Here is a 25,585-nt window from a genome sequence, read left to right as displayed (position 1 = left end):
AGTTCGGATCTGTATTCTCTCTTCTTTCTTGGAAATGAATAATCCAGTCTTGGTTAGTTTTCAGAAATAAATGTCGACAACTCCAAAATGCTGAGTGCATTTTAAGTAACTTGGAGATGTTAAAAAGGGCTTTTCCTAGGGTATAACAAAGACAAAAAAATAATTTTCTGAAAAAAAAAACAAATTCGAGGATACTGCATAGTCAAACAAGAGCAGCCCCATAACTCAGTGAAAACTGCATTTGAATATATTTATCCTAACCTAAAAATCTATACTGTGGGTAGCATTGCGCGTGTTGAATGTATTAGTGCAGAACGCAGTTATTGTCACATAGATGGCACAACATGTATTGTTTTTGAAACTTTCTTTTGGCCTATGTGACTAGAGAAGAAACACGCGGTGGAATGGCGGACCAAGTGTAGAATGATTTTGTTAGTTTTCTTATAAATTCCAATATTTAATACATCCTTCTTAAAATAAAACGCTTCAGTGTGTGTTATTAAACCACATAATTCAAGAGCGCGTAGCATTCCGCGCTGCCTACCGAATCCAAATTTTTCATGGTTTAAGACTTATTTTTCCCCGTACACGCCGGTAAGCAGGCTGGATGGGTCCAGAGCTCTGCGATGGAAGAGAGGGGAGCCCCCTTTTTTATAGTATTGTTAATAATTTTTTTTTGTCGACGAGTGTTAAGAAACGGTTTGGTCGGTGATCACCAAAAGTCGTTAACCTAATTTGTATTAAACATTGTGTAACTTGTTTATCCAGGACTAAGGTTGTAAATGGCCGAATGGTCCTAGTGGTCTTGGCGCCAAAAGAAGTAATTTTTGTAAATAATAGTGACAACGGAAATTTTAAAGTAGCTTGGAACAATAAAAATCAAGTTTATAATTTGACACAATTTGAAATATACATGAAGACTCTTTAAAGCTTTAGTGGTTCTTGGCTTGGACTATAATGGTTTTTCAAGCTATCAAAATGCTTTATTATGTCATTAGATCTAAAACCCCAGCACCATTTATTGGACCTGTGGGTTGTTCAATCTCATCTTCGATTTCAACATACATTTTTTTTTCATTTGTGGCGTCAGATACTATTTTGCAAACTTCCTTCCCATCAGGCTGCTGTTTAATCTTATGTTCGTAGTAACCGTTTTTTGATTTTTATAAGTTAATTTGGTTCATTCTTATCATTTTTATATTCTGTTATTTTATCAGCAGCCGAATTTAATTTTAGGTGTTTCTTCCATGTTCCATGTATATTCCATATATCCATGTTCGATTTGGCATTAACTACATTGCAATCTAAATTTATCTTTTAAACAAACCTAACTGCATTAAAAACCAAAATTTCAGCATCAATGCCTAATTGTTTGATTTTCCTATAGACTACTCTCTACCACATACCCTAAACTGGCACAACTAAGCCACTGAAAAGTTTAAATCGTCTTTACAGGCGTCTGCTAAGCTAATGCATGACGCCAGAATCGTAAACCTAATTAGGTTTACGATTCTTGCGCATAACCTATCTTAGCATTCTGTTGTAAATAAAAGACCATAGATAACGAATTTGTAAACATCAGTTCTGTGTTCGTTTGCGGGAGGCAAAACATTTGTTTAATTACGTATTTATTAACTTAATAAATAATTTTGAAATAAAATTAAACCAGTCTGGCCAAAGCGCCAACCGTCGTTTTACACAGAGGCAGGAATATGAGCCACCACAGATCCACGAAATACATCTGTGCAACATCTGAGCTTCTGCGGTGCTTTTGTTGACTTCGAAAATGTGCGGTTACGTACTTACCTAGAAAATAATCTTTAAATGATACAATTTTACTTTGGAATTTCCTTTATTGAAGTGTTATCCGCATTAGTATTTAGAATCTGTCCGTTTACATGGACCAGAATGACGAGTTCAAAGTATTAACCTGACTATTGAACTTTAAATTCATTTTAATTTATTAAATTATCATTTTTAGCAAGCAAGTGAATGTTTTATTGCAGAGACTGAGCGAGGCAGAGCAGAGAGCAGAATGTCTGAAATTGGAAATCAGGGACATCACAAATGAAATAGTCAATTTAAAATCATTATTAACCACACCTAGCCATAATCTGTTAAAAAAGTAAGGACCTGGGCGCAGCTCTTATGAATCGTTATAATCTTTATTTTAAGTAATCAAGTGTTTACTTCACGTACCTCTAAAACAGCAACCAAAAAAAAGAGGGGCACAGAGGAACCTGATTTGGGTTGTGGAGATTCAAAAAAACAAAGAAATGACCACAATTTTGAATTTGAAGATGATTATGTGATTGTATATACGGACGGTGCCTGTGAGAATAATGGAAAAGCAAATGCAAAGGCTGGAATTGGAGTATGGTTTGGAGATGGAAATCCACTGTAAGTAATTACTGTATTACTTATACATACTTTCATATTAAATGATTAGTTTCAGGTGCACTTATTTTTGTAACAAAATACATAACAATAGTTTACAAAACTTAATTCAATTACTAATAGAAAATAGCAAGGAAAACCATTTAAAGAAATAAAAAAAATGTGTAATAAATTAATATACAATAAATAATAATATAATAATTATTATTAATAAATATATTAATTAATTAATAATAATATTTAAAAAATAAATATTTTAATTCAATTTAAGACTTTTTACATGCATTATAAATATCCATTTTACTTATATATGTAAGATAATCTCTACATTGGTAATTCACACTCACCATATAATATATATGAATAGTATGATCATTACAATGAACATTTTCATCATTAATTAATTTGCTTGTTCAATATCTAAATTATTTCTTTTGTTTCTCAAATTTGTATTTGTTTAATTTTTCGTTTCTTTTTTCAATATTTATTTTTAAATTGGCTTTTACTTGTAATCCTAGGGTGCTAATTGTTACCATTATATAGCAAAACAGTGTCGTCTCCAAAAGTGTAGTAGCGGACTTGCATACCAGGACATTCAGCACGCATAATACTCACGTAACTCATTTCCGCTGCTGAATGGGTTCCCCTTTTTAATGTAGTCTTTTTGATATTCGCCAGTACTAATATGTTTTACTATAGAAGATAACATTCTTCTTTTTAATTATTGTTCCAAAAACAGTTGCTAGATTTATTGGGTGGTAATTATTTATTTATTAATACTTTTTTTAAAGTTTATATTTAAACACTTGTATTATCACAGATAACAAAAATTAATATAATTTCAAATATTATCAAACTTGTAGAGAATGGTTAGTACCTGTACTTCTATATTATTTATTTTCCTAAGAATAAGTCACATTTAACACAGCGTAAAAACAGGTTTATTTATAGTGTATATTATTATATTAGACAAAACTGGGGTAATACACTTTCAAGGTGTATGACATCATTAGCAAACCCTAGTTCACTAGATCACAAAAACCGGGCCTAGGAACTATACCAAAAATAACAAAAAAAAAAACATATAGACATATCAAAAATAGTCTATTAAAACTATTTAAACATCCACTATGATTAGAAAAATATATGTTTTAACTTATCCTGATTGATTGTGACAAAAAATACTAATAAATGGGAAAAGAGTTGCAGTTACCTAAACTCAACTCAAACCCATTTCTAATTTTCCAACATTTGACTGCTGTCAATATTTAAAAAAAAACTGATTTTCGGTGATTTGTTAAAATGCATAAAATAAATATGAACGTTTTGGGAAATTTTCTTCATACTTGTCATTTATGACGCAAAAAAAAACGCTTTTTTAAAATGGAAACTCCTTAAAATTTTATTTTTCAATAATAACCGTATAACCGTTAGAATCGTAATAAAATTTTCTTTTTAATAAGGATAAAATTTAACGAGGTATCCATTAAAAAAAAAGCTTTTCTTAATATTTCAAAAATTACAAGCGATAATTCTGAGGGGTACATAAGCATCGTCAAATAAAAGTAGAATTGATTGCAGGAATATATCCAAGCCCGTTTTTGGAAGGGCCACTAATAATACTGCAGAAATCCAGGCTCCAACTGAAGCACTGAAGCTCCTGCGAGAGTTGGGTAAGAACAATCAAGTTTTCCATTAAATGTGCCTATGTTTTCCATCATTAATAATTATTCATTGTCTTAAATATATACTTTATAAAAAAAATAATAAATTCATTTAATTTGTTTAATTTTGAAATTCGAAAACTCATTAGCAAATGTGTATATTGGGAAAAGTAGCTCAAAGTGTATAATAAATAACATGTACTATGGATGTATTTCCAAGTCATATTCTGCGTTCGTTCTGTAGGCTATTAATTTTTTGGCTTGGTAGGGCTGAGAAGTCATGTTTTATTAATTTGTAATTAGTTAATACACTTTGTGAATCAAGCAAAGTTTGAGGTTTTGGTTTATTACATCATAATAAACTCCGTGCGATTTGTTGATATGTGGGTTTCGATTCAGGTTATAAAAAAGCGAAAGTATTAACAGATTCACAGTTTACCATTAACTGTATAACAAAATGGATACATAATTGGAAAAGAAATTCGTGGAAATTATCTAGTGGCGGGCCAGTAAAAAACAAGGAGGATTTGGTTAAGTTGGATAATATTATTCAACAGTTTGAACACGTAAAATGGGTAAGATTCTTTTTTTTTGCTTCTTGAATACCTTTCAGTTAGATTACCGCCTTTTAGGAATATATAGCGGGGCATCGTGGCTATAAAGGGAATGAAGAGGCGGACAAACTGGCTAGAGAAGGATCGTTCAGATATAAGTCACATTGATTTAAATGTCATCGGAATCCAATAATAATTTTGGAACATTTTTTTTTACTATTGCGTAATGTGTTCGACCATTTTTTTACCATGTTGAATATATCTGTAATTGAACTCATTCAAAGTATTCAATATTCCCAAATTAATGATCATCCTCACTCAAAATTTCCTCTCCATTAATGTAATAAACTAATGAACTGTAATAAAAAAAAATATTTAAAAAAGAAAATATGACAAATATGTTTATTTCAAATTGGTCAAATTGAATTATAGGAAACTGTAGCAAGAAAGGCATATAACTGATTAATTGAAGTATAATAACAGAAAACATTTAAAAATGAAAATATGACTAAGCTAAATTGGTTTATATTAATGTAATAAATGAATAAACGAATAAATATATTTATTATTAAATACAGGAAATTATAGCAAGAAAAGCATGGAACTGATTAATTGAACTGTACTAACACAAAATATTAAGAGAAATCAGTCGCTTACCATCAATGTCTGCCAAAATACAGAGTACATGTGTACCAAAATACATTTTATTTTTGAATGCTTTAACACTATGTATTTCAAAAGTCAAAACGGATAGGACAAACGCTCATATAAATTTTTCTTTTTAAAATGGACCCAAAAATCGCCGTAATTTTTGACATTCAATTAGAAAACACTCTTTATAGTCAAACGTACTGATCGAAATTCTTAAGAACTCGAAAAATCTTGCAGAGAATCTTTATTTTATCTTTTATTTACTTCAAGAACTGCATTTCTTCTATTAGTTTGGTTGCAAGATAAATTTGCCTATAAGTAAGCCAGTCTTCATAGCTCCCGATTTAAATTGTTCTTGATTCAAAATTTCGACAACGAGTGTTGGTTAAAAAAAAACAAACAAAACGAACAGCCTTTATTTACCTAAATATGTCTTAAACCTAGTACTTAAACTCTGTTTTCCAAAACTAATCCTTGGTTATATATACGAGATCGGTCAGTTTAAGTAGGAACTTAAAACGAAAATCATCGAGTTTTTTCCTAGCACAGTCTACAATGGCGTTCGGTGGTTTTAGTTCGCGTCTCCAGATGCGGAGCAAGAAGCCGCATTTCTAGAAGCATCGCCCGATTCGAGTGTCGCTCTCCGTCTAACCTTTGCGAAATATTTGTGTTGCATGGCGTCCCTGGCCGTTATCCGTTCCATGTGGTCGATTTTCAACAAACTGTCCAACAGATCCAAGCCGTTCTTATCGACCAGGTATTCATTTTCAGTGGTGACGAATTTCTGCCAAGACTTTTTCGTATGAGTTCCGATCATCTGCCGGAAACTGTTGTCTATGCTAATGTTGTACTTCTTTAGGTAACTGTTCAGTTCTAAAGTTCCTGTAATATAAACAAAAGCTCACGAAGTTCGTGACAAAAATGTATTTCGATACCTCATAGGCCAAATGACGTAGACCAAAGCATGTAACTCGCAATAATCACTAACATTCAATAATTTTATTTTTGACTCAAACAATAAAAGCAAGGATGTACTGAATATAATCCAAATAATCTCGTTTATTATTTGTTTCAGAGAAAAATGACAAACACAAAAGTTAAAACTAAAAAAAAAAACAATTTAAAATTATTTTAAGATATATAGGGTGATTCATAAGAGTGTGGAAAATGAACCCCATTTTTTAAAAATAAAACACGCTGTATGTTATTGAATTAATAGATACTCACTTGTCTATCACCCAATGTAGATTTGTTATGGTTTGTACTGAGTGTTTTCGCATTTAGCAGTAATTTTATGATGCCCAAAATTTTATAAAGTGGTACATTCATTTATTCTATACGTAGACGTAAGCTTCAGGGTTACAACTCGTTAATGTCTAAAATATTGACCATTTATTGGGCATTGTGCCGTCAATATTTGCCGCAATAAATATTTTTATAATTAAATTAAATGTTCTTGCGCCCCTTTTGTGGCTTAAGTCGTTTCGCCTTTGAGATGTCGTTTTGTAATCACCTAAAACTTTGACTATCTTGACTAGCTGATCGTAATTATCGTTGCCGTGAAAGAACGGTTCCTTCCGAAACATCATCGCGGCGAACATGCAGCCGAAAGACCACATGTCTAGCGAGTAATCGTAAAAATTGTAGTCGACCAGAAGCTCCGGCCCTTTAAAGTATCTTGACGCGACTCTGACGTTGTATTCCTGAGCGGGATGGTAGAATTCGGCGAGGCCCCAATCTATTAGACGGACCATTTTGTTTTTCCCATCTATCACCACATTATGAGGTTTGACATCCCTATAAGACAATAATACTGGGAAATTCCACGCTATGAAATGATTCACAATATTATTATTCTAAAATCTACTACAACTATGCTAGTTTGTAAGGGATGGAATTTTATATTCGTATTTCGTATACATTCTTATTTCGTGTGTAATACAGCGTGTGTTGAATCGTGTGCGAATTATGCAAAATATGTGCGAGTCTAGTGTATCTCAGGAGATGCTCCCGCCCAAATGTAGAAAACATTATTCTATTAAGGCTAAGTAAGTTATAAACAATGTTTATTTGACTCTCATTGAACGTGGTGCCAGCAAACAGCATCTTTAGAAGAAACGGCCACATTGACGAAAATTGTGAATAATCCCATTTCAGGGAGGAAAAAAAGAAGCGATGCTGATATTTTCTCGAGTGACGATGAAAGTGATCAAGATATAATACGGCTTAAAATTGACCATTTATACGAGGAACAAAGCGTGCCTACATTAGATATCTTAATTATTAGGTTTGAAAAACATGAAACCGGTGTTAAATGTGGCAGAACCACCTTATGGAAGTGTATTCAACACGTGGGTTTTAGATTTAAAAAAATTAACAAAAGGCAAATTTTAAACAATAATGGTTTAAACATAACCCGAATTCTGAAGATGATCGCTAATAAGTTCGAAACGGTGCATCACATATCCATACTCATATACATTGTTGAATTTGTCTTTGAAAGGACTACCCAAAAAAGCAATAAAATGAAGGGTGATCTAGTTAAAAAGTAACTTAGTTTTACCATCCTGTATATAAAAAAGTGAAAATACAAAAGGTCAACTTTTGTTATCTAAATTTTTTTTGTGACCCGCGTAGGTTTCGAGATAAGGTATAGACCGCTCTTGAACGGGCCACCCTGTACAATAACTGTGTTTTTCTGAACAACGAAGATAGAGGGTTATTCAACTTAAGCCTACATTTGTTTAAAACGTATACAAAACTCATTCTTCAAATATTGTCCATTATTTTAGGAAATATCTAGTTAAGTTTCTTTTGTGAAATATGTAATTTTATATTTAATATGCGCTATCCTGTAATTGGGCAGCCTCGTCTGCCTGTTGGTTAGCCTTTAGATTTATAAATAAATGAAATATGGGCCTCAAAGTTTAATTCAGAGTAAAGACAGATTCCCAAGTCTCTAATCTTCTCATGCTTTCACTTATTTCAAATATACCACATAATTAATAAGTCAGAACCTTTTCTTTTTCTTATTTATTTTGTTTTTCTCGTTCACGTCTTTCTTTTGTATTGTTATTGTTATTAACTAAGCTTTGCACGGTATTATGGATTCTTACGAGGGCACTGTTGTGGGTTTAACCCGTTTGTGCCCCAAAAAGCAAGGAAATAAATAAATTAAAAAATAAATAATGAGACACCCCGTACCATTTCCATATCCACCTTATTTCGGGCACAGTGCAATACGCATGTGGCTTGTTTTCCTCTACCAAACAAGTTCCGAATGTCGTTAACAACTATTTAGGCGCTAATTTACGATCGGCAAATATTATGACCGGCAAATCTGAGATTAGGTGCGTTGTTATCTTCCACGTATACCTGTGCATAATGCCGCTCGAGTGACAAAAATCCAGGGCCTTCAGGATCTCGTACAGATAATACCTCGTATCTTCTACGGACAAGGTCAGGTAAACGTTCTTGAAATCTTCGTTGTTCGGCAGCTGTTCGAAAACCAGGGCCGTCAGATCGACGCTAGGCATTCCGACAACGCAAAACATCCTTATAATGTTCGGCCCGTTTTTCAGAGCGTCGAGAATTTTGATCTCCCGCCGGATTTTCTTTTTCCGCACCGGTTTCAAAATTTTCACCACCACACGTTCCTTCCTGGTCTCGTCCATCGCGTCGAAGACGACGCTGTATTTGCCCTGGCCGAGCTTTTTAATCAGGCTGTAGTTGTCGGCATCCTCCAAACTGGGACTGTAGCTCTCGTATTCGTAATACGATTTGGGTTTGGAAGCTAAAGCATCCGAATATATCTTCGATACCGTTTTCACTTGGTCGGTTCGAGAGTCCCTGCAACAAACGCACAGTGATTCAAGGTTAAGTTTTAAGATGACAAAAATCTCAAAAGTGGTGTGATTAGTGGCATTCGGCGCTCCCGATACGTAGCAACCTGTATGTAGAGGTCATGGTGTCTTATTTTTGTTTGGGTGTTGTTGATTTTGAGATTTAGATTTTTTCGAAGGTACGTCTTATTCAGTGTTTGTGTGCTGATTTAAGCGGAAATGTCTTTCTCCTCGAGTACCTAGTAGATCAGAAATTAGTAGAAACGGATCTTATGGACATTTTAATTCTAAACGAAATGACGGAGGATAATTTGGTCAAATGAAGTTATGAAGGGAACTTATTCTTAGAATATTTTCGAGGCCCACGTTTGTAAAGTTATTAAAAGAGGTCTATTTTAGAATTTACCACATAGCACGTTTCTCTTTTCATTTAATAGTAATAATAACATAATTTACTTGCCAACAAATGACAATTTAATTTCATGAAAAAGGATCCACTCTCGAGTATAATAACCAACTTACTAATCAACACCTTTCTAAAACAAAAATGTTAGCGAGAAGGCCCTAGAGTCTACAATAGAAGAACATAGAAGCGCGGTAATATATCGCATACTTATTAATTGTAGAAGAAAAGAAATTAGAAAAAAAAGGATGTTGTGGTGAGCATATTGCCACTAAAATTTGCAACTGCTTGAAACATGACTGAAAGGGAGGAGAGGGGACACGTACGAGTCTAAACATAACATTGAAGATAAATAAAAATAATAGCTATTAAATATTTAAATTAATTATTCTAAAAGTAGATTTTGTTCTGTAAGTAATTGTGATAGTCCTAATTCCCTCATCTGACTGGTAAGAATATTCCATATAATATAATTAATACATACGGAATTAATAACAATATGGAAGAAGTTCTTTAAAATAAGCCGGCTTACCCGATTTTTATAATTTTATGAATATATAAATAAAATTATTCAAAAAAGGAGACATATGACTAGGGTAATGTATTTTGTAATTTTTGTATCGATGTTTTATTTTGTCTAGACAGACAATCTCCATATGCCATATCTGCGCAATCAACTAATGTAAGAACTAAGGCATTGCAAAGAAAATATATTGTTTTTGGATTGAAAGATTGCTTTAATCTGTTAATGTTCTTAAGGAGTAAATAACTGACGTTAAATTTTGTTTATATGTTAATAATTGTTTATTAATTTATTTAAATTTATTTAAATAAAGTAAAAAATGAATAAAATTGAATTTTGAGCTTAATTTTCATACAACACAACTTTATACTTTATGTTTGCTTCAAAAGTAATAAATAGAGCAAGTAAAGAACAAGCTACCGCATTGGATTCTACGGAAAAAAATTTATAAGAACATTTTTTAAATTCATCAATAACTTAAAAGACAACAGAAATACGAGGGTGATCCCCAGATGGATTTCTGAAAACCCTAGAGGGCCATAATAATTTTGTGTAAATTTCACGTCTGTTGGCCTATTTCTCATTTTCCCAAACCTTTGCGCGGTGTTTGATGCAGTAGCCTTTGTTATCGCTGTTCATAAGCATTTCCGAGACAATTTGGCCTGGTTAAGTTGATTTATGGCCAGTACAAATTATATTATAAGTTTATTTTTTATTTGATAAATTATTGTAAATAAATAACATTAACAAAAAGGAATAATTATTTTAGAAAAACAATAATATTTAGTAGGTTAGTGATCAAATTTAAGAAAATCATGGAAATAATAATTTTCCTAGCGTTTATTCGAATACATTTTTCAATTCTGGCACAAAGTTCATCTCGGTTTCAGTGTAGAACATCTATCTAGTTGAAGTATTTATTTTTTAGTTAAGTTAGTTAATTGAATAAAATTTGGTTTGATTACAATTATATCTAACAAAATTTTTCTTATTTTAGTTTCGCACCTTTTAGTGAGCAGTCAGCTATTACATGGCATACATATATATCTCGAAAACTGCTTAAAAATAACTAATTTTTAATTATGCATTAATCACTTTTTTACTTAGAAAATACAAGAGAACGGCTCTGGTGGTATTTTTGCAAAAAAAATTGTGTGTAGGTAGCGCCATCTGCAAGTTAACGCAAGACTGATTACACAGTCTAATTTCTCGTCCACGAAAACCATCACATGCAAATTTTTGTGCATATATTTCTAAAATTACTTTTATTGGTCTGTATCTCTGTAAAGTTTTGATAAATTTATTTGAGAAATCTAAATATTTCGATACAAAGAATTCGCGGGTTTTCTATGGGCCATTCGTTATTAAACACCCTGTATATAGCGATTCTAGTGTTATTGTATAAATACTAAACAGAGATCATGTTTTTCTTCAGCCCAAGATTTCAAACATGGAGTCATTATACGCAAGGTCAACGACTTAAGATAATAAACAAATCAGTTAAAACAGCATTAGAATAATGGTTTCCTTCCATTTTGCACAAAATTGGCACCACAACCTTCATTGGACTGTCAAGCGGAAAATGAATTATTTAACAAAAGGCATGGCTACTTACACTACCACTACTGCCAAAATAATCCAATTTTTAAATAATCCAATTAATTGGCTTTTAGAACGTGTCATAATATATTTCGATATTGTACAGCGCCTGTCCTAAGCTACATCAAAAATTTCAACTTTCTACTGGCTCCAACGTCGTAGTAATTAAAATTTAACTGAAGCTACGTTTTGGTAGGAAAATAACGAAAATAATTAACTTCTCAAAAACCATTAAAGATAAGCATGGGAACGTATTATTGAAAGACCACCATCAAATACATGGTGCCCCATAAAAAATTTCAATGTTGATGCTACTTTTCCGAAGAAGCGGCAACGTAGCGGCGTTAAAAATACTTTATATAAACTGAGCGCACCGCACTACTTTTATAATACTCTAATCCATTCATAAATTTATAGCTGCCTTAGATAATAACTGACATAATAGTATCACGGTAACCTTAAAACCTTCCTTAAAAGTTTCAGTGATTCGCTTAATCCGATTAATGACGATAAAGTTTTGTTCCACTTTAACCTTTCGGAGTCGAGCGCCCAAATTATTTAGAAATTAAGGAGAAAATCCGCGGTAATTTGGGTATGGCGTGTTTCAAAGTACATCATCTCGGCTTTTGACGTATTGTGCCCTCCAAAAAGTAATGACGACCTTCATACCAATTCTCACTGGTTAAACCCAACTACCAATAGTATATATACAGGTATTCAAGGGACAACAGTGTTATTGTAACGGATCAAATCAGCATCAAGCGTCAAATTCATCAAGTGCAAAATTCTAAAATTCAACAATAGAGTAAGACATATTGTTGAATCTTTTGATAGGTTTGTTGATATTATTTTAATTCCAAATTTACGTAACTCTATAACGATTAATACAGTCACAAATATTATCACCCCTAGTTTTTATCATGGTCATCATCAACACGAATGGTTGAGTGGGTGATGCCTTATTGTTGTCTGCCAAAACGTAATTCGGCAAGTGGTAACTAAAATATCTGCTGGTCTAATTATGAAAAAAGAGTAATAAAAGAAGAAAATATTTATCGATTAGCGGCGGAGTTGATCGTTAAACTAGGCGACGACAGAAGCGATAGTGACGATTTTTTAAGTGACTGATACTTTATTTTTATTATATTTAATATTTTGTGTATTAATAATGATACTATGTAGAAATGTAATGAAATAGAAGCTAATAAATCCTTACATTCTACTAACTTCTTTAAGTACATGTTTCAAGAATTGCTCGGCGAAAAAGATTGAAAACATACTTATATCCCGTTTGTTAGTGTAGGTAGATAAATTCTTAGGACGCTCCTGAAATGGTTACGGGTAACGGGCTCCGGTTTTGGAGTAATAAACAGTAGGCAAAGTTAATCACACGGTCGGTTGGAAAAGCACTATAATTCTGGTCGAAGTATACTAATGTGGACTTATTTTACCTAAATTAATATTTTTAAAGTCCGTCTGATGCTACTGGGGCGATTCCCAAATGGGCACGTCAATTTCATTTCGGGACAGAAATAAATTCACCTAATTAATATATCAAGGGAAATTCACACCAAATAGAAAAAATTTTTTAACTGATCACTCTGCGAATTTAGTTCTTATAGCACACAAAAAATCTACTTTTTCGGGTTGTAAAAACAAAAGCCATTTCCCGTTGCATGAATCTCAGTTTTTGAATTTGACGATACCAAACTTGGATTAGATGGAATCTACAGTCTGTAATGTTAACGTTTTTCCAAGTACACGCTACTGTTTTACGAATCGATAGCTCAAAATCAACTACTAATTTCCTTTGGTAAAAAGTCCGAATTCATATTTTGACAAAATTCCGCAGGAGGGTCAAGATGGACTTGTTTTTTGGGAACTCTGCCAAAAGCCAAGGCAATATACTTTGAGACATACCGTAATCACTTATAATCACGATACCTTGCTACTACCGTACCAGCAGCGATTTCACAATCCGTGTTAATCTCCGGAACATTCGTCCATAGCCCTAAGAATCGCATATTAAATCGCTGCTATCGCCGCGCATTAAACACTAAAAATAATCCAAAAACGTTCATGCACCGGTAAGCGAGTCCCCGTTATCACCCGAAAGATAAGCAAATCCGATAAAAGCGAAAGCTACCTGCCACATTCACGCAAAATAGTTACCGAATGTCCGCAGAAGTCGAAGCTGGCAACGATGTGTACTTTAAGTTTGACAAGAACATTTTTTTTTTCGACAACACGAAAGAGAGACTCGACTTTATCGTGTTAGATTTAAATAAATAGTGTTGGTCCGTTGGAACAATACGTAGGTACATAATCTCCGGCCATACATCATTCGCTGATAAACTGACAACTTGCTTAAATAACATCCGAAACGGGGAATTTTACTTACGAGTCTTCGTTGTAGTCGTAGGATTCCAAATTCCGAGGCCTGAACATTCGGAAAGTATCTCTCAGGACATCGAAAACGCGGACAGGTGACAACTAAAATTTTTAACCTCTGACATTGGGCCTATGACAAGTACCCACCCCGCTCGATCGATATACTTTTTTTTATATCTGGCACCGATTTGTTGCGTTATTGATATCCCAAAACCTGCCTTAACGAGGAGTACTAAAAGATCCTTCGAAATTTTTAGAAGAAACGAAGAAAATGCAAAATGTACGTTTCGAATTTTTCGTCTGCTTTATAATAAACAGATTTTTTCCAATAATCGTCACTACCGCAAGCAAAAGTCGCAGGGGGTCATATCCGGTAAATATGGTGGGCCGAGGCATGATTATGGTTTTTTGTTTTGCCAAAGACACAGCAATGATGAGTGAGCAGGTTTTCCCACAAAACTGGACGTTTTTTTCGCATTGCTTCTCGCAAACGGCGCATTTCAAGGTAAAACTCTTTATTGAATGTACGGCCTTGTGATAAAGACTCTTGATTAGGACAATCAAAGAAAACGGCAAGCAAAACTTTGAGATTCGATCGAACTTGACGTGCTTTGATCGGTCTTGGCGATTCTGGGTTCTTCCATTGTGATAACTGGTGGCTTTAAATTCGACTTCATAACCGTATACCCATGATTTGTCACTAGTTATGAGCTTTTTGAGCATATCAGGATCATCATCGACTTCGTTTAACAGCTCTTGAGCGATGCTTCTTCGACGCTCCTTGCATGGCACGAGCACGAGTCAATAGAGATGAAAACGTTTTCAGTCATTTCTCTAACAGTCATTTGAAGATTTTTCGACACCATTTGTGTCACTTCTTCAACGCATTCATCAGTTATTGATGTGCTGGAGAGGAACGAGGTTCGTCATCGGCGTCTTCTCGGCCATCTTGGAACGGCTTGTAACACTTATAAACATTTTTTTTTGCTCAAAGTGGATTTTCGATATGCCGTTGTTAACGTTCAGGTGTTTTGGAGCACTGTATTCCATTTTTAGCATTAAAAGAAAAACTTACAATGGCGCCCTGCTGTCATTTTGACAACTAAAGATATTGTTTTTATGTCAGAAATTAGGTATTTTAATTATATACGTACTTGCCAGGTTTCACCGTGCCATATACAAAAAAAAAGGAGTATTCGAAATTATTTAAATTTATATAGGGTGGCTCAAAAAAAACCGAAAATATCTAGTAGCAGATAAAAATATTAATCACGCTCATGACTATTTCACGTGGTCGTTTACCCCTGGTGTAATACTAATCTTGGTTAGTTCCATACGTAGTACGTATGAAATAACTGTAATATCCGTAGGAAATAAAACGCCAAGCGGACTTGCAGACTTCCGGAACCATACTGGCAGATCGGTTCAAGGTTATAGATCGAAATATCGATCTGTTGGCCTTGTAGTGGGAGATACGCACTATATCAGTTCAACACGTTATACGCCGCAAGCGACATTTTATATTTGTTCTGTTGTTCTAGGTTTAGTTGCCAGCAACTAAAGCAGATATTTACTTAATTTATTACCTGCATAGTTCCAAAAAACTCGCCGTTCTCATGATTAGAAAAAAAAAACAATTAACTAACGAAACAGGACAACACAGTGCGACACGCAGAAACTTGCAAAAATTCGCACAAATCCAATCGATACGCGAGTCTCGAGCGGCACAGTACACAGGCACGGGCGACTCATTCGACTCATCAAATAAATCACGGAATTCAATCAAAAAACGGCAGATTTTTTCTTTATTTCGCTAACCTGCAAGTCTGGCGTTTTGGACCGGAGTCTACACTTATTTGTTTGTAGTGTGAATTTTTAAAAATCGCAACTGAAGTCGACAACTTATGTCATTCAAGTCAAACGGGTTACAAGCCTCGTAATATACAGGGGGTTTTCTAATCCATTGTAAATTTTAAAAAGAAAACTTCATAAAAATGAACATACGTCCTAAACGTCTTAACTTTTAAAATCCAGGGCTAAATTTCCGAAATGAATATTTAAATTAAATTAAATTTAATATTGAAATTAATTTTAATTGTAATTAACACATGAAGAGGCGTTAGAAATTTAATTTCTTGACTTTTTTCAATCAGATGTAAGGTTTTCATTTAAAAAACTAAACACCTCTTGTCTCTGGTCATAACAATATAGCAATTAGCACGAGGAGAATAATTAAAATTGTTATTTGTTGCTTAAGTAATTGTCTATGTCTTTTATTAAAATACTTGAAAAAATCGAAGTACGAATACGACGTACGTAAACTTTGAGGTGTATTTTTGAAATGTTTAATGTTCTTAGTATTGATTTGGTGGTTAGTATCAATTTGGTGTTTAAATTATGCGAGCCTTGTTATTTTAAAAAGGAATGGTCGAATTAACTAATGAGGAGTTGGCAGATATGCAAACCCAGTTTAAACTGCTTAGGGTCCTTTTTAAACTCTTTTTTATTCGATTTTGTCCCTCCTTAATTTTTATTTTCTAGCCCAGACTTTCAAAGTCAGGTAGCAAAACAATTAAACTTTACCTTGGTCGATTGAACTGATAAATGACATTTTGAGACGACGAATAAATCGACGAAACTTATTCTCAGTGTAAAGACAGGATATTTAGCCAAGCTGGCTGATGATAGTGCGCCGGAAGCTAAGGGATTATATCAACAACGCTTTTCCAATAGAGTCAAATCAGATAGGCGAACATTTTCAAATGTACCTAGAAGCTTGACTGAACTTGGAGGCAAATAACCATTTAAAAGGGACTGTAAGAACCACAGAAATTAAATAAACAATGTTAAATCCTATTGATGAAAATCCTGAACTAAATACTAGGGAAATTGGAAATAATCTGAATATTTCGCACGTCTTGGCATAGAAAATATTGCGCAATTTCTTTCCAGAGATTTTCGCTTGCGTGTGAATTTTTGTCAATTGTTTTTGGATAAAATTGGGCATTGTACCTTTTTTTTACTTTTCCAGAAATGCAATAAGAAATTTACACAATAACCATATTTGGGTGGATGAAAACCCCCATGCAGTTGTAGAATTTAAACAGCAAGAACAGTTTTCGGTAAATGTTTGGGCTGGAATTGTGGGAAATTGCTTATATGGACCCTTTTTTCTGCCAGAAAGGGTAAATCGCCATAATTATCGCCGGTTTTTAAAAGAGGATTTGGCAATATTGCAAAAAGGAACAGGAATAAGAACAGAATGTGGTTTACGCATGACTGCGCGCATAACTTTAGTGTTTCAGTAAGAGAATACTGAAATCATACATTTAGTAACTGATGGGCAGACCTCAACCAACCGTGGCCCCCTAGGTCCCCAGATTTCATAGTTTCGACATTTTCTTATGGCGATATCTTAAAAGTCTGGTCTATCGCACCCCAGTTAACCCTGTAGAGAGAGAGAGCATAAGAGCTTCCTGCGATTTAATAAGAAACACTGGGGGTATCCTTCAAAGCGTGCGTGGCAATATGAGGAAAAGAGCTGAAGCGAGTATCCTTCAAGGTGGAGGACACTTTCAACAAGTGATTTAGAAATAAGAATCGCTGATTATTTATCTTATTGTTAGGATGTTATGTTATTTCATTAAAACTGTCAAAGTAAAAAGAACAGTTTTCTAATTTTCTGAAGGATATTTCTCGTAAGTGTGATTTTATGGTGAGTTACCTGTCTTTTTCAATATTTTTTTCTTACTTAGTTTCTTAAGAAAATCCTACAAGTTAGATTGGGGCCTCTCCATAGTGGTAAGTTACTTCTAAAAATCTATATAGTATAATCCTATATTGCTTGATAGTTCCTAAGTATTTTTCTTCGAATATGAAATTATTTCAAAATATAATCTTTTAAGAATGGTTCCATCAATCTCGTAACATCTGATGCTGTACTGCGTTTATAGAGTTCAAGAAAAATAATAATAATCCTTCTGATTCGAGTATTCATAACACTTTGCATCAGGTTTCACCCGAAAAATGAAAGAACTATTATACGTACCCAGAACGCCTGAAGTGAGGCTTGGGAAAGTGAAAATTTGATCGATCTAATATTCCCCTAATTGTTTTCGATATGCGTGAATCAGACTGAAGATATTTTTTCCGATAATGACCAGTTTTTGTACCCCTTCTTTGCACTTTGCGCTATGGGTTTTAATTGTTTTTGTTGTTGAAGCGTTAGGAGTTTTTCAAAAATAAATCTATCTAATTAATAATTGTTTTATTTTGTCCGTCAGTATAAATACGCCACTGAACCAAGTCGTAACAATCCTATTATAACAAGGCAATGATATGTACCTAAGCATATGGCATTTATGACCGTGTCTCTAGCAGATTATACCATTTGTAACAATTCAAAAAACCCTTGCAAAATAGAATTTTAATTTATTTTTTAGGATTGCATGTTCGAACTTTTCTACTTTAAACTAATGAATTAATTAAAATCGGAACGCATCTAAAAATGGTACCATATAGCTAAGACATACGAATCATTTTTGATTACGTCACAATATATGACGTAACTGCATGAGAGTTTACCAGCTCTACACCTCTGATAAAATAATTCTGTAATTAATAGCTGCTTCTTCAACAACAAAACACACGTGGAAAAAACATCGACAATAAATTTAAAAAATAGGTAAGTTAATATTTCTACCTCATAAAGCAAATATGATGATGATGCTCCAACTAAATTACTATTCCTCTCATCTGCTTCTCGAATTTGAGGGCGACGAAAGAATTAAAAGAAATATCCGGAGTCGTCGTGGGACAATGCCGCCAAGGAATGCAATAAACCTCCGATCACGTGACCTCTCTATCCTGCCCCCGAGAACCGCGTATAGGAATTTTATTGCCGGAATAATTTTATCCTCATTAAATTCCTCCTCGAGACGGAATTATACTTTATCGTCCACGGAAAAATGGTTAATGTTGGGGTATCGATTAGATTTTTATGTGGACAATTATTTCGGCTAACGCGGGGGCGATATTAAAGAAAAAACGTATTTTGCAGAACCGGAAACAAGAACAAAATTTACCGAAAACTGTTCTGTTTAAATTCTACAACTGTATGGAGGCTTTCATCGATCCAAATATGGTTATTGTGGAAATGTCTGATTGCATTTTTGGAAAAGTTAGCTTCATCTGTAAATAGCATTTCTTGACAAAAATTAACGTGCAATGGAAAACCTCTGGGAAGTAATGCTTGGACTCGCTGAATGAGATATGGGTACAATAGAAAACCGTGCAAAAATTTCCAAACCATGAGATATGAAGATTATTTCCAATTTTTCTAGTACTAAGTTCGAGATTTTCAACCATAGAATTTAAAAAAGCTTCATCAATTTCTGGAGTTCTTATTCTGTGTGAGTCAACCTTCGTTTTCTCGATTTAACCAGTGCAGTGGCGACCTAATTAACTAAAATATTATTTACTAATAGACGGTCAGTGGCGCGCAGCACGGTGTTCATTTGAAAATTAAAACTTTTTTTCTGCATGCTGTTTTATTAACGATATTGGTAAGGAGAGAAGATATTTTTATTTTTTTAAGCGGAAAATCAAGAAATGATTGCATATTGTAAGAATAATGTTTATTTAACGAGAAATCAGTGGCGTACGATCAATATCTGATAAAACAGACAGTTGAAATTTCATACGCCCGGCATTTAAAAAAAAATGTGGTATACTAAATAATGCCTCTTGAAACATAGTATATGTGTCCAAAATATTAAAAAAATATATTTTATTTTTGAGAACCATCCTGTATTTCAAAATTTTAGGACTTATGTTCGTTGAACTGAGGTGACTTTTACTTAATGAAAATACATTTATCAAAATGAATAAGAACTAAAAATTCAGATTTTCACGAAATTATACATCTTCACATGACAATTGTTTCGACTACACCGTGTCTTCATCAAATGTAATATTTACAAACTAAATGCTACTATATATACCGAAAAATGACCATAAAACTTTAATTAATGTTGTTGTGAGAATTTAAGTTCACTAAAGGAAAGGTATTTATATCTTGGTTTAGCAATACACTTGAATGTCTCATTTTGTTAATTTCCATGGCTTTCAATAAATTTAATTTTCTACTTTTTGTGTCAAAATCGTCAAAAATGTGTTTTTCTGTGTTTAAGTGCGAAGCATAATTAGAACTATTGTTTGTAAACGCTCTTTTATGTTCGTTAATGCATTTTTTGAAGGATCTACCTGTTTGTCCAATAACAATTTTAGGACATGATCCGCATTTCAACCTGATTTTTGAGATTTTGGACACTTCGTTTTTTTTTTTTAAAATTTTCCTATTGTGTAGTTCTGAAAGCTAATTTTTAAACCACATTTTGACAAATGTTTTGAAACTTTTTCACTGGGTTCTCCTATGTATGTAATTGTTTTAAATTGTTCGTGTTTTGTATTAGGTTTCGGATAAATAGAATTCGATGAAACACGATAAGGGTCTGAAATTTGAAGCTATCGACTTAAAATTTGGAACACATATGAAGCTTAGACCAATAACGGAACTTATTGAAACTGAGGGCATTATCGGGTGGCGAAATATTTAAAAAAAATTATAAACTGCATTTAGTAGCAGTTCAAGAAAAAATCATTTCTCTAAAACAATGTATAAGATCGAAAAGTTTCTTGAAAAGACGGGCGAAATCCGGATCAATTGAAGATTTTTTGTATGAGTTCGTAAATTTCCAAAAACTGAAAATCGGGATCCCCTTATAATGTTAATTGACCGCAACTTGAAGGCTGGGTTTCAGTTGTCAGCTGCTTTCACACGACCATATAGCCCGTATAGACAGCATAAACTTTTCTACTTAAGGTTTTCACATATTGTACAGGGTGTTCGAACTATTCCGTGCTATAATGTAATGGGTGGGTTTGCAAATACCAACTTCAAATTTAGCAGAGAAGTATCTAAACTCTGGAAATTGGACACAATCAAATATTTAAAAAAATACATTTTTTTTATTGGGTAATTCGGAATTCAAGAAAAAATTATTTTCTCGAAAATTATTGTCCTGATCGGCAAAGTTCTTTAACCAAGAGACGCGGAAGATCCGGTACTATAACTGCATTTTTTCGATTATATACATGGTTTTTTAATTATGGACAAAAATCTAAAAGACCCTGAAAATTATTCTTTACCACATCAAATTATTAGCCGTAAATCAAAATTCGTCAAAAATATGACTAATTGGTTTACACATTACTATAGGCCGCATATCAAGAGTTATAATATTTGACTATGACGTCACTTACTATTACTACGTGGTTTCAGAAAACAAGTATTTTCGCGAAAAGCAGTTGCTCTATAGGATAAACTCATAAAAGGAAACAGAGCTGTAACTTATACTTTAAGCATTTTTTGGATTATTTATTATTAGCCGTAAATGAAAAACTATTAAATATGGGATAATTCGGTTTGAACTGTATTGTAAACTATTTCGAGAAAGAGGTTCAAGTATCGTCTATCAAACAGGAAGGAAGTTCTGCGTGGGCATTGGAGTCATTGGAGTTTATAAAAAAATATTAATAGTTTCTGTACTATTAAGATAATTAGCGAAAGATGTCGGTTTCGTTTTTCTTAAGTTGCTTAGTTCACGTTATCAACTATGTTTAAATTTTCTTAATGTTTTATTAAAGAATATATGCAGAGTCTACAAGGTAATCAACCATAGCGGTGATTAAAAAGTGTAGTCCTGCAATTTACTAACTTCGAGCGAACTTTTAATAAGATTAAATTTTAATCGCAGTTTCGTAATGAAATAAGTACGAAACTGGTCGCTTTCCGATAATTAACGTAGGTACTCGTCCACAAACTGTTTACGTTCGCTTTTACGGGATAGGGATTACTGCTCGGCACGGTGGAATTTCGAAACATTTTATTCTGATAAATGAATATGCGCTAAGGCGTAAAAATTTTCTGAGAATTCATATCAAGAGATTGTTTACTTTATTTGAAATCAAATCGCGCAATACAGGGGCCGATGAAATAAATCTGGATATGATATTATTAAGCTGTGATATAATTCTCCCTTATATTACTAATATCCTTAATTGAATTTTGGTCCATCGGGAATTGCTTACTATGTGGAAAAAATCAAAGGTAATCCGCATTCTTAAAAAAAGATCCTCATTTTGACTTATATTATGAGTCCTTTCAAAAGTTGTAGAAATAATTATGAATTGTCAAATTAGGGAACACTGAAAAGTCTTTAATATACTTCCGGAATATGATTCTGGTTTTAGGCCAGGTTACAGCTGTACAACTGCGTTGTTAAACATTACCGACGATGTATTTCGAACTGTCGATATTGGTAAGACAACTCCACTTGTGCGGTTGGATTATTCTTAAGTTTCTGAACTTAAATCATGAAAAGCTACTTGGGAAATATTCAGTTTGTACAAATAAGAAAAAAATCAAGCAATTGCTGCTAAAAGTAAGTGCAGTCTTCGTTTGGACTACAGACGTTTAAAACCTTTCAGCTAGTATCCAGTATTATGTTCCAAACAAATAGTTGTTCAATATACTGTACGAAACTCACGAATACGAACAGGCCATGGAGGCAGAATGCTCAAACAATTGCAATACAAAATGCCCTATTGAAATTGGTGTAACAAAGATATTCGTTTAAAACCAACGGGAAATTCACACTAGATGTGAAGCTGATTTGATAGACTTGAAATCACACAACTATGACGATTACAAATTTACAATGGTTTACGAAAATCACCTGAGAGCGGAAGGAGCAGCATATCACCTTATTCAATTTTTCTTAATATTTGGTGCTCCCGCTATATTGCCATCGGAAAATAGCAGAGTATAGTAACCAACTAACCAAAACTATGCACTATGTGGACAGGTGTTAAGATAGTGTGTCTGACAAATATTAAAAATAGGCATCGCATCCTTATCTATCGTCAACGGGCAAATTTCAAATACTTAAGCTGAGTATTGATGGCCATGTTTTATATGTAAGTGAAATGGATGACCAAAATACCATCGCCACTGGTGTACAACCCAGCACATCTTTAACTCAAACATTGACTGATCTAAAACCAATTACACCTTCATATCAAGTGCTGACTAGGCAGCACGAACTTATTAATTCAAAAGATAATCTACTACTTCTTCTCTTCTCCAAGTGTTGTTGGCGATCAGCATTGCTATTTTGCTTTGTTGATGGCGATTCGGAAAAGTTCTGCTGATGATTTGTTAAACCACATTCTAAGGTTTACTAACCAAGATATTCTCCTTCGACCCTGCGATCCCTTACTGTCAATTTTGCCTTGGAGGATTTGTTGTAATAGCCCATATCTATCTGGGTTCCTCATAAGTTTCTGACATTTTACGGTATCAAGCATTTCAGTTTCTTTATTCATACGCCGCAATACTTCTATGTTGGTAATTTTTTGATTTCAAGATATTTTCAATATTCTCCTGTCCAGCCATAGTTCGAATGCTTCCAGTCTCTTGGTGGTTTCTTTAGTGAGTGTCCAAGTTTCTACGCCATACAGAAGGACCGAGAAGACGTAGCAACGCAATAGTTTGAGTTTCATGGGTAAGGACAGATTGTGGTGACTCTTAAAAAGGGAGCTCATTTTAATAAATACTAAGAGGGCCTTCTGGACAGTTGTCCCGGTTCTCGTTTATGGTTGTCCCCAAGTATGTGTACTGCGTTACTCTTTGTATTCTACTTTGGTTGATGTATAAATTTGGAGTTTGGTTTTGTTTCTATTCATTTCCAAACCGTACTGTGAGCTAGCCTCAGTCACAATATACATTAGTTTTTGTAGTCCTTGAAGACTATCTGCAAACATTATAGTGTCATCTGCATACCTTATGTTGTTTAGTTTACCACTATTTATGGTTATTCCTTCTTGAATACTGTGAAGTGCCTCTCTGAAGATGTATTTTGAAGCAACAAAAATGTCGCGAAAAAACAGTGTTCTGTGGTCCAAATTCGTGATACCATAAAAATTAAAGCTTCCGAGAGAATTCAGACTTTTATAAATTAGCACCTTCAAACAGCCGTTCGCCAATCAATTTGCAAAGAAGTTCACTTCCATGGAAGAGATGTCAGCTCAAGAAATTTCGGTAAGGGAAGCGGCTTTTGCTAATTACTAAAGTGTGGAGGGCAATGCTATACACGCTGCAACTGTTCCAGGTCTAAATGTAGCGTTCTGGTATAATTTAAAGTGTCATGGTGGCTTAAGTTTTTACAATAAATATGGTTTCCATACATTTACTTCTTTTTTTTTATTTCAGCTGAAAGAAATAAAATGCATTGTATTTTTATATTAATATTAAATATGTGTGTTGTGTTTGTTTTAAGTTCAACTTCTTCATGTTCATTTGAAAACTTCTTTTTCTTTTTTAATTTTAATCAAAGAAATAATAATATATAAAGTTTTATTTTTCTTTTGAACATACACAATGATGAATGTTGAGATTCGCAGGTGACAGTTAGAAATAATGAAATGTATTTGATGACTACATCGGACATACGCCAAGTAACTTGGTGAATGTTGATATTCCCTGCTATATCGTGACAATCAGCGGTTTTCAGACTTTTACGGTAACATATACATACATTGTCTGTTTACTTCAATAACTCATATTGACAATTATAAATGTATGGTTTAAACATGTTTGGGCAAAAAATTATTTTATGTTCAATTTTTTATTTTATTAAAACAATTTTAAGTTATTGGGATATATTTTTTTCGCAAATCAATTAAGAAGTTGATAACATTGACATCCAACAAATGTGGGTTAAGCAAGTTGGAACTCCTCCGCATTACTATCGAGAAGTTCGAGAATTTTTAAATAATCATTACCCCCACAGCAATGGATCGATGAGCCCCTGAATCTTGTGACCTAACACCACTAGATTTCCTTTTGTGGGGATATGTTAAAGATCATGTTTAGCAAATCTGTGAATGTGAATGAATGAATGAATAGAAAAATATTAAACATATGCATCCAAGCAAAGGGGCATATGTTTAAACATTTATTGCCCATAATAAAAATTAAAAATCAGATAAGTTGAAGTTTTGAATCTTCTGCATATCTCTAAAAATTATACATTTTTTAATAAAATTCATCATCATATTTTAATTCTAAATGAAATATATTTTTTAGGATTCACTATGATTGTTTACTATTGAGAGGATGTACTGTAATAATTGATTTTCAGACCATGAACGGACACAAAACAGAAATTAAGCATGTGGCGAATATTTCTTGCCAAAATACAAATAAATTTTAAAACTTTTAACGCAAAATTACATTTGGAAAGTAATAAGTCAGTGGTTTTAGGACTTCTTCTGCATTTCAACAAAATTTATCCTTTCGTCCGTTTTTTAAACATCCTGCATACACAAAATGCGACATCCAATAGGCAGGTTCAATTAAAAAACTCTGTTTAACAACACCCCCTGTACTTTGGCGAACTGTGTCAGGCCTATAGCAGCGGGTTTGAGCACGCTTGCGT

General features: G+C 33.5%; 2 protein-coding genes across 7 annotated transcripts in view; one reads left to right on the top strand and one right to left on the bottom strand.

Annotated features, from left to right (window-relative positions):
* Positions 1–1,733: 1,733 nt before the first annotated feature.
* LOC132707942 (ribonuclease H1) lies at positions 1,734–4,892 on the top strand. 2 transcript variants are annotated; one of them, XM_060679996.1, is made up of 6 exons: positions 1,734–1,922; positions 1,982–2,125; positions 2,176–2,400; positions 3,979–4,070; positions 4,461–4,636; positions 4,679–4,789. In XM_060679996.1, the coding sequence occupies exons 1-6, from the start codon at positions 1,825–1,827 to the stop codon at positions 4,691–4,693; spliced, it is 750 nt and encodes a 249-aa protein (XP_060535979.1). In that variant the 5' UTR covers positions 1,734–1,824; the 3' UTR covers positions 4,694–4,789. The 2 variants fall into 2 exon arrangements, with proteins under 2 accessions (XP_060535979.1, XP_060535978.1); XM_060679995.1 differs by having other exon boundaries at positions 1,735–1,922; positions 4,694–4,892.
* Positions 4,893–5,678: 786 nt separating this feature from the next.
* LOC132707941 (casein kinase II subunit alpha-like) overlaps positions 5,679–25,585 on the bottom strand; it is a 31,301-nt gene continuing 11,394 nt past the window's right edge. The window contains exons 1-4 of one of the 5 annotated variants that reach the window (XM_060679993.1): positions 15,611–15,760; positions 8,642–9,115; positions 6,780–7,063; positions 5,679–6,148 (exon numbers count right to left, since the gene is read on the bottom strand). In XM_060679993.1, coding sequence (XP_060535976.1) covers positions 5,838–6,148; positions 6,780–7,063; positions 8,642–9,115; positions 15,611–15,642 — 1,101 coding nt within the window. In that variant the 5' untranslated portion in view covers positions 15,643–15,760 and the 3' untranslated portion in view covers positions 5,679–5,837. Of the gene's footprint in view, positions 6,149–6,779; positions 7,064–8,641; positions 9,116–13,577; positions 13,679–13,805; positions 13,900–14,034; positions 14,170–15,610; positions 15,761–25,585 lie in introns of those variants that run through there. The other 4 variants (XM_060679992.1, XM_060679991.1, XM_060679990.1 and 1 more) reach the window with 4 other exon arrangements.

Source organism: Cylas formicarius, unplaced genomic scaffold, assembly GCF_029955315.1.
Source record: "Cylas formicarius isolate icCylForm1 unplaced genomic scaffold, icCylForm1.1 PGA_scaffold_9__14_contigs__length_23061073, whole genome shotgun sequence".
NCBI lineage: Eukaryota > Metazoa > Arthropoda > Insecta > Coleoptera > Brentidae > Cylas > Cylas formicarius.
Note: the sequence above shows the minus strand (reverse complement) of the source record. Positions and strands in the feature narration are given on the sequence as shown.